This window comes from Myxine glutinosa, chromosome 10, assembly GCF_964187855.1.
Source record: "Myxine glutinosa chromosome 10, kmMyxGlut1.1, whole genome shotgun sequence".
NCBI classification, from domain to species: Eukaryota; Metazoa; Chordata; class Myxini; order Myxiniformes; family Myxinidae; genus Myxine; species Myxine glutinosa.
The window spans coordinates 87,698,203-87,708,634 of NC_136270.1; the positions used below are offsets into that span (position 1 = coordinate 87,698,203).

General features: G+C 42.9%; 1 protein-coding gene and 1 long non-coding RNA gene across 4 annotated transcripts in view; one reads left to right on the forward strand and one right to left on the reverse strand.

Moving 5' to 3' along the window:
- LOC137434007 (uncharacterized) overlaps positions 1-10,432 on the forward strand; it is a 54,913-nt gene that overhangs the window by 24,522 nt on the left and 19,959 nt on the right. The gene's annotated exons all lie outside the window — the stretch shown is intronic.
- LOC137434006 (tomoregulin-1-like) overlaps positions 1-10,432 on the reverse strand; it is a 188,322-nt gene that overhangs the window by 21,341 nt on the left and 156,549 nt on the right. For both annotated transcript variants that reach the window (XM_068126590.2, XM_068126589.2), the window contains 2 exons: positions 671-819; positions 472-528 (listed from right to left, as the gene is read on the reverse strand). In XM_068126590.2, the coding sequence (XP_067982691.1) occupies positions 472-528; positions 671-819 (206 nt within the window). The remainder of the gene's footprint in view (positions 1-471; positions 529-670; positions 820-10,432) is intronic.

A 10,432-nucleotide genomic window follows, 5' to 3' on the forward strand; every position in this document is an offset into this window, starting at 1 on the left:
GTTTTGTTTTTCACTTGGATCCTATTTCGTTAAGATAGGAACGCAGAGTAGATTACTCTTAGGCGAGTACATCACTTCTTTAGTAAAAATGTAAGGTGATGTAAGGCCCAAGGAGTAGTTCCACGTCACTCATAAGACAATCAGTTGACAATAGGCAAATCAACATAGTATATCAGTTAAGAAACTGGAATCCAGCGCTATGTGATAGGTAGTCAGGTGGGAATGGCAAACAGGCTGACCCATTTCCCAACAAAATGAACTCCGAGTTATTCTTAAAACGTGTCAATATTGTTTTTTCAGGAAATCAAGTGCTATCCACAGCAGGGAATGATGTCCCAATGCAGACACCTTGTAATAAGGTGACGTCCGAATCCAAACATTGATAAATTTGACTCGAAGCACATAAAGTTATACCAATACCCACAACAGGATGTTCAACGTTATTTGACTTGGTATTCTCGGAAGTAATACCTTTTAGTTCTGGACCATAACGGGGATAATCTTCATTGTTCCTCGCAGGATATTCCACTGTGAACACATTCATATGACGCTGTGAAAGTGCAGATAGCTCATACCAGAGCTGAGATTGCCTCAGATTTTTAAAAAAACAAAAAAAAAACATATCGATTCAACAGAGAAAAGCAAGGAAGAAGCCTAAGTCAGCCCTCACCACTGCACTGGCCCAGGTAGCGGACATCTATGCGTTCTTGACGGAGGCAAGACGCCTCTCGTACCAAGCATGGGTTGTCATATGAGAGGCCATTGGAGGCACAGACTGGGTTGTAGTTGTAACCCATGCAGTCGATATTGCAAACACACCTACACCAGGACACATGAAACGGTTAGAAAAGCAAGTTTGAGGACAAGACAAAGCACCTTCGGAAGCAAATCTTTGCGTTCACTTCAGCGAAGGTCTTGCATACTTTTATTTGACATTATTAAGCAAGGATGTTGATACTAAATTGTGAATTCTTTTGCCTCAACTCAATATTTACTTGTGATGTTTTTTTGGCATTTATTGATTTTCCATACATTTTATATCATTCAAGCTTTGAGCTCTTTCTGGCAGCCTTATTCCTAAAACTTGTAGTTCCAACACAACAACCAAGACACCTCTCATGTACAAATCATGTGTAAATAGCAAGACCAAATAAGGAAGTACCTGGTTATTAGAATGCATGGAATTGAAGGAGGCTATAGATTGTGAGAAACTGTGAGATTGAAAATAAGGAAGGATAGTGAGAGAAGGGGCATGCCCACCCCCAAATCACCCAGCCAGGTGTTCTCAGGTCAGCTATGAAGGGCAATGTTAACAATGGTATATGGATATAGTAAATGAGGCAGGGAGAGGAAAAGCAAGTCAGTGTCTTTGTATACATATTACCAGGATGGCCCTGACAAATTTTAGGCGTGACAATTGTGACCAAGAAATGCTCAAATGTAGGAATAGATGCATCAGTCGTTGTACGCCATGTTTGCATGGAATCAGCACAAGAAGACTCCATCATCATACCTTGCATGGCTTGCAGATCAGGTTCCATCAGTTGTCTTTCAGCGAAACATTAAAAAAAGTTTTTCAAGCGGGTTTAACTCTACATGTGCAAGGCAATATATATATATATATATATATATATATATATATATATATATATTAACATGTAAGAGATGACATGGTTGATGGGAGAGAGCAGGAAAGAGGAAGATATGTGAGATAAGCTTACTACTTGAGGAAACATGATGCTCATTTTAAATCTGGCATTTTAATATTCACTTTGAATAAATGTGTATCCCCAGACCACTTGGAAATATGAATACTGATGAAGAAACTGAACACTGAATATTTTACAAAGCAAGGTGTATATCTTAATTCTGTGATTTGTTAAAACAGAGGTTGAGGCTCATGGTCGTGCGTATCGACCCTCGGTGTCTTTGTCAAAGAGTAGAAGAGTTATCAAGTGGTCTTGTGTTCTTGGGTATCCATTGACACCAGGTTACACTACTTGATATCTCAGGGTGAGGTTGGTGTACAAGCTGCAGCTCCTACACCATAAACAAATTACCCAGCCAGGTGTTCACATGTCGGCTATGAAGGGCAATCCTAACAAAGGGGCCGTGGCATTAGGAGACATGCAGTGTACCTTTACATGAATTACATGACAAGTCTTGACAGGATGGTGCAGAGGTAGTGCACTTACATTCAAGCTGTATATTATTTCTGCTAGATTTCCAAGCCGACAATAAACTTTCGGATTGGTGCTTTGTAGGCAGTGCGTTGCATCACAAAGCGTGCCGTCTCTAAGGTGGACGTCAACCTGGGTGTACCTTTTGCTAGTATTATTTGGTGCCATGTTAAGGGGAGGGTGTTTTTTGGGGATAGCAAGTGAGTTATCACCGGCACGCCGAACACATTCCAACTTCCCAAAGCAGCTCCAGTAAAACATACCGTTATGTTTGGAGGAATGGCGGAGGTGTCCTTAGTTTAGAAAGCATGGATGATGACTTGTGGTGTTTAAGGTGTAACATGTAAGAAATGTTAAGGTGTACTCGGTAAGAACAATGGGTCAGCTGTGGGATTATGAGAAATAGAACCTTTTTGCCTCTGCCACCAAAGGCTATGTTTTCACCCCTGTCTGTCTGTCTGTTTGTTTGGCTGTGTGCACGAGATCTCAAAAAGTTGTGGACAGATTCAGACGAAATTTGGTGGACAGGTTGTGTGTGCGTCAAGGACGAATTCATTAGAATTCGGTGAAGATCCGCATTTGGATACGATAATTTTTTAAGTGATTCTTCATCATTGAGAGATGTGCCAAAAACGTTATATAGCACGATATTTCAAAACATAGTGAACGGACTTGGACAAAACCTGATGGACAGGTTCGGTGTGTGAACACGACGAATTGTTTCAATTTTGGTGAGGATCCAAATCCAGATCCAGATACGAGATGTTTTTAGTTTTCTCGAGTAATTCTTCACCATCGAGAGATACGCCAAAAAACGATATACAGCATGATATTTCAAAAAGTTGTGGATGAGTTATGACAAAACTTGTTAGATTTGTTGTTTAGGTGAAAAGAACAAGCCGATTAGAGTTGGGTTCAGGTACGAATCCAGATCTGGCCTATCGGTGCGATATAAACTGTTCAGCCTGGCGGAGGTATGCGCTCCTCCGAGTGCCATTCTAGTTTCTTAAGAAAACGTGCCCGTCTGATACCCGGTTCCTGCGAGTGAGAACCGTTTTGGCATTTGGAAATCCCTGGGGGAAACCGAAGTTTGTTTAACTAAAGGCGTTTGTAGAAACGGGCAGGATACAGAATTCATCCTTGCAAGGAACTGCTTTTTATTTTTGAAGGTATCTTTGATTAATTTGGCCATTCAGGAAGCACATTGCTTTGTCGCGGTGGCCCCATGTACTGTCGACGCGACAATATCAACGTTGCACTCCCACTTCAACCCCTCTCCCCTGCTTTCCCCCTGCAAATACACCCTAGATCCTCCTCGTTATAATCACTCGATTTTGCAATGGAAAAGGTGAAATAACTCAGTTTGGTGCTTATACCTTCTGCCAATATACACACAAGGAACGGTTATGCAAGAGGAAGCCATTCAGCCCATTATGTCTCCACTATACCAACTGAATAAACCATCACCAATCCACACACGGGCGTCAGGATACCTACAAGTCCTGCCAATATACCTGTGCACCTGTATCTCCAATCCATCTTGGTGACACTGCATACCTCCTCACCTATCTAATTCCAACATAAACTTATCCACTATTTCTGCCTCTACTACCTTTCCAGGGAGACCATTCCATACATTAACTGCTCTCTAACTGAAAGACCCCTACCTTAGATACTGTCATAAATCTCGTCTTCTTTACCCTCAGGTAAAGCATGATGCTACCACTGTCCATTCTAGTGAAAACCACACTGAACTTATCTTGTCCACACCCTTCATTATCTTAAGCTATCACATCCCCTCACAATCACCTCCTTTATAATGTATAAAGTCCTGTTTTCAGCAGGCGCTCCTCACGGCTTCGTCGCGCAATCCTTGGAATCAACCTAGTAGCTCTACTCTGAACCCTTTCTGTAACAGCAATGTCCTTCCTCAGATGTGGTGACTAAAACTAAATACAATACGCTAACTGTTTCTAGCTGTTTCTTCACTTCCTCTACTCCAACCTGGATCCTTCCCAAAACCCCTTACTCATCCCCAAGATAGATGCTCAGTTACTGGAAGTTCCCGTGGCTGTCCCTGTATAAATGTAGAAGCAATTTTTTAAATAAGTCTGTCATCTCACCCTCATCATCCACAAATTCTCCCTTGCTATTTACCAACGTGCCCACACTCCTCTTAACCCTTTCTTTACCCCTTGTGTACTTAAAGAATATCCTGCTGTTATATTTAATATTTTTGTCTATGTCAATTACATCATCCCTTTTGGCCTGCCGAGTTATGGCCTTTTTGCCTACTAGTCTCTGTTTCCTCCTTAATAATAATAATAATAATAATTCATTTATTTTGTATAGCGCTTTTCCAGAAGCCCAAAGGCGCTTTGACAGAGTGGCAAACATAATGCATAACAATACATGAAAACAACAATTGCAAAAAGACAAGAATCAATAGGGAAATATTTAAAGCAAAAGGAGGGAGAAGGAGAAGAGATAGTCAGGGGTTAAATGCTGTGGGTTGAATGTTGAATGCAGTGTTGAACAGGTGGGTCTTTAGTGATGTTTTGAATGTGGTGAGTGAGGAGGAGTCTCTGATGGTGTGAGGTAGTGAGTTCCAGAGGGTGGGAGCAGCGATGGAGAAGGCCCTGTCCCCCCAGGATCTGAATTTGGTCCGGATGGAGGGGGTCAAGAGGTTGGTACCAGCAGAGCGGAGGTTGCGGGTGGGAGTGTGTCTGGAGAGGAGGTCAGCCAGGTAGGATGGGGCCAGGTTATGGAGGGCTTTGTATGTCAAGAGGAGGATTTTGTACTGGATTCTCTGGGGGATGGGGAGCCAGTGAAGCTTGTAAAGGACGGGGGTGATGTGGTCACGGGTCCGGGAATGGGTGAGTAGACGGGCAGCAGAGTTCTGAATGTATTGGAGTTTATTGGTGATTTTTGAGGGTGAACCATAGAGGAGGCTATTGCAGTAGTCCAGACGGGAGGTGATGAAGGCGTGGATGAGGGTTTCTGCAGCCGTGGAGGAGAGGGATGAGCGGAGACGGGCAATATTTTTCAGGTGAAAGAAGGCTGACTTTGTGATCTGTTTAGTGTATTTGTCGAAGGAAAGGGTTTGGTCAAAGATGACGCCAAGATTCCGGATGTGAGGGGAGGTGGATACTGGGATACCGTCGATGTTGAGGGCAAAGTTATGGGTGGATTTTGTGAGCGTTTTTGGGCCAATGATGATTATTTCAGATTTATCACAGTGCAGACGTGGTCATACCAAAACCGCTCGGTAAATAACATCTAAGCCACGTCTGTAACAATTGGTGTCGAGGAGTGGAATTCGAACCCGGGACTAAATTTATTAGGCCCAAATTTGTAACAATTGGATGTAACTGGATGTAACGCAGAATTGTAACAATTGCACAGAGTTGGTTGCACAGAGTTGGTTGCGCAGAGTTGGCTGCGCAGGGTTGGTTGCACCGTTGGTCAGAGTTGGTTGCACAGAGTTGGTTGCGGTGAGGAGTCGGTGGTCAGAGTGAGGGACCAAGAAAGAGTGGAGGGTTTGGACCAGACGAGTGGGACAAGGCCTGGCAAGGCAAGTGGAGGCGGCAGCAGCAGCGACACCCGGCAGCCGCTTGGGGCCTGGGCGGCGGTTTGGAGCAGGGCCGAAAAGGAACGGCGGCTGCTAAACGCGCCGATCGTGCTGCATGACCCCCCCCTTGGACCTCCCTCTCCCTCCAGCCATCCACATCCTGCGATTCCTGCAATTCCCCGCGTGAGTCAGTCTTTTGTTTGTTCTGTCCTGGGATAAGTTAAGCCTGTAGATAAGCTAGTATTTGCACTGTGTCACCTGCGTCTTATGTGTTGTAAATAAACTTGATTGCTCCTTTTTGCTTGTGTGTGTAAATAATAAACCCCATTACTCGTCTGTACGTCTTCTCGTTTTAATTCCTTTTCCTCTTACATTGCGTCGCTTTTGTCTTTTCCCTCATTGAGCAGCTAGGGTGCGATACGGCCAAAGTTCTGGGTGAATCGGGTGAGTTTTGTTAGGTCGCGGTTTTACACCACCGCTCGGTCTATAACATCCTAACCGCGATCTATAACAATTGAGGTGAGGGACCTCAATGTAATGTTACAGACGCGGCTTAGATGTTATTTACCGAGCGGTTTGGTATGACCACGTCTGCACAAGTTACCCGATTATACCCGAACGTTGACTAATCGCGCTACGCTAGGTCAATAAAGGCAATAAAGGAAAAGGACACACGGCTGGGTTTCAAATGACACGACACCCAGGAGAATTAATGATGTGTCGGACTCTAATCCTGTTAGTTTGTACTTAATGAATGCTTTCTGCTTATCCTTCATTACACTACATACATACCTCCTTCCTCAACTACCCGAATCTCTTTCTGCCTCTACCTGTATAACTCACTGGAATACACCATACACCTCCTCTGCGCCCCACACGGTTTCTCCTTGAAGGTTGCCCATTTCTCCAATGCAGACTTATTAAACTTTACCTAATAGAAATCTTCCAAATCACTTTTCATACCGTCAGAGTTTTCCTCTGAGAATCCACCAGCCTTACACCACTATTCCGAACTACGTATCTCAACAACAGAGTTGCACTTGCTATGTTGTGGTTGCTTGTTCCCAGCTGTTCTCCCACGTCCACCTCCTTAACCATGTTGGGATAATTACTTAAGAAGATGTCTAATACTGCACTTCCCCTCGTCAGCTTTTCTACAAACTGGGTTAAAAATCAATCTTGGACGGAAGATATTAAATCTTCATCCACTCTGCCTTCCCCACATTCCTTGGCACAATCTATCCCTGGCAAATGTAAATCGCCATAATCAATACTCTTCCTTTATCACAGACTACCAACACACTCAGACGGTGCAATGGTGTGAAAATAGTTTGGTCATTCCTTTATCTTGAATATATACTTGTGATCTTTCATAAATGATTATTTTTCCTGTGCAAAACAAATATTCGCTGGAGGGGTAAGAGGGTGTGTAGCATTTATATAATTTTGCAATATCAGTTGTATTTTCATGTTGTTGTATTAAAACTGCATCTGCCAGTTCTACAAGAGCAAAGCTCATAGAAGAGCAAGGTTGAACTGACAGGGAAGTAGTGGAGCAGCAATTGGGCACAATCAGCAGGAGAATGAACGAACAGGTAAAGAAGAGAGAGTACGAGGAGCGGAGGAAACACTGAAACCAGCAAGTAAGAGGGTTGGGTTGGAAAGGTTAATGGGGTAATATATATCACGGATAAGCATGGGATACGACATGAGGTTGTCACTACTCACTGCCTGCTTGAGGCCCTGGAGTAAAGAGTCAGAAAGAACGGCCTCTGGACGACGGTTCTATAGAATGAATGAATGATCGTTTTAAGGCCATTTTTCCCCGCTAGAGCGGGGTTTAGCCTTGCGGGCCCCATGACAATCATGGTTCCCTGTTTGAGGCAATGTTTTTATGGCCGGATGCCCTTCCTGACGCCAACCCTTGGTCGCCTCTTACGATGCGCAGGGATACGGTGTACCTATTCTAAACCGGGGTACACACCGGGAGGATTATTATATTTCGGGTTCCATAGAAGGTTCCTAGAGGTTCCATAGAAGTGAGGATTATTATATCAAGGGTACAGTGCCTTCAGAAAGTATTCACACCGCTTGAATTTTTTCACATTTTGTTGTGTTACAGCCTGAATTTAAAATGGTTTAAATTGAGATTTGTTTTGGTCAATCGTCAAGTTTTGGTCAAGGAAGAGTCTTGGTAGTTCCAAATTATTTCCATTTCCTAATGATGGAGCTCACTCTTGGGAATTTTCACCACCTCACATTTTATCTCAGAATTCTACATACAATTCCTTGGACTTCAAATAATCTGGTAGAGTTTCTTCTCCGACATGCACCGTCAACTGTGGGACCTTACAGTATATAGAAAAGTGTTTCTTTATAAATCATGCCCTTTCAATTGAATTGGCCGCAGGTGGACTCAAATCAAGTTGTAATTAAAATTTTTAAATAAAAATGGGTTTTTTTTTGTTTTTTTTTAATGGGATAAATTTAAGTGGGATTAAAAAAAATTGTTTTTTACAAATTAAATAAAAATGAAAAGCTGAAATGTCTTGAGTCAATAAGTATTCACCCCCTTTGATATGCCACTCCAAATTGAGCTCAGTTGCATCCAATTCCTTTGATCATCCTTGATATGTCTCTACAACTTGATTCCATACATTAACTGTTCCCCCCCCTTCACATGCCTCCCCCCCTTCACATGCCTCCCCCCCAAAGCCCTCTCCCTCCCACAGATCTCTCCATGTCTCCATGTCTCTCGGTCCCTGCTCTCAAATGTTGTGTTTGTGTCCTTCCCCCTCTCTCCCCATCTTGTCTACCGCTCCCGATGTTATTTGTTTTATGTGTCTGTTTGTCTTTCTGTGTGATTAATGTTCGCTCTTTCACGAGCCTCGATCTTGTATACAAAAAAAAAAAAAAAAAAATCCAGATGCACAAAGCTGATCCAGACATACCCAAGAAGACTCTAAGCAGTAATCACTGCCAAAGGCACTTCTACGCAGTATTGACTCAGGGGGTTGAATATTTATGTAAATTTGATATTTCTGTATTTAATTTTTAATTATTTCGTAAGACAATTCCAAAAGAAATCTCACTGAGAAATTATGGGGTATTATGTGTAGATCATTGACAAAAAAATCTCAATTTAATCCATTTTTAATTCAGTCTGTAACATAACAAAATGTGAAAAAGTTAAGGGTGTGAATACTTTATGAAGGCACTGTTTATGAATAATTGTTTTGTCGTGTGCATTTTTTTATCCAGCTCATGATTTTAAACCTTATACAATACGAGCAGTGGTACCCGGCATTACCCGGTCTATTTTTTGTGGGGGCCTAAAATACTTTCGTACACCTACTAAGGAATGGGGATGGGGGGGGGGGGGTGAGGGCGGTCCCTACACACTTCCCCACGCCCATGGTAAAGCGACTAAAAGAAAAAATAAATCCCCAAAAATCAAACATGTTTTTTCTCTTTTTTTTATTTATTTTTTGCCTAAAGCACTCCTCGGCACTCATTGTTGAACCTCTTTTGACGAAGATCCGTTCAGCCATATCTGAGAAAAATGGCGACACACAGACAGACACACAGGCAACAGGCACTTCTATAGTTTAAATCGGTAAACCATGTAGTCGAGGTTAATGCTCTCTGAAGAGTCATCCTAGTTTTTTTTGTTTTTTTTAAACAACCTTTTGTTTGAGTTATCAGGAATCAGCACTGTCTGATACAGACCATAACCCATTGGCCACCCACATTCACTTTCCATTAACACCTCGGTTCCCATATCCATTACACCTCACGAGCTTCAATCAGATGAGATATCGTGGTGGAGAATTCATGAAATATTGTGGCAGCGGTGAAAACGAGGAATTTCATGGCAGGGCAAAATTCATTGATATGATCCAATGGGATGTGTAAAAGGAAATGACTGTGTGTGGTAGTGCTGTGAAAGTGGCATTTCCAAGTGGAACTCCATAAATCACAGCACACCATGTTGCACATGCAGTTCGGCATCGGAGAGAATAGCTGGCAGGCAATTTGGTCCTCTGTGCTTGAGTAGTGTCCATTATGACTTTGTGTGGAGGCTTTGCCTCGTCCAAAACCTTCAATTTGTATGTCAGAGTAAAAAAAGGAAAATCCCATAGATGAGGATGCCTGAGGCCATGGGAGACAAAGTAATTTAATCCTTTTGTGCTGCTGACATTTCTCATGCATTCATTTAGGATCTATTATTTAGTTACAATAGAGGTAACCGCAGGTGCAGGAATGAGTTTCTTTCCCTCATTCACTCATGTCGAGTGAAGCATTTCACATGTCACAAGTCGTTCCAGGCAAGCAGCTTGAAGCTTTGAGGGATCGGCTCTCACCTTGAGCCGGGAATGGTTATTGTGCCGACAACTTCTCCTTCACCCAAAACCTTCTTTGCCAAAGAGATCACTTGGATTACCATTTGTGTTTGAACCACTCCTTCGTGTGTCGTCCCTCACCAGGCACGAGTGATGCCGGGGAGAGTAGCAGTTTAACCTGTTTGTGCGGGCGAGCAAGCAATGATGTTTGGCCGGATGATGCCCCAGATCCCACATCCCTGTGTCTCGGTGCACATTCCCTATTTGCTTGCATGAGAAATATAATACGAGTTCCCTTACAAGGAACTTCGATGCAGGAGGTCATTAACACCGTCAAA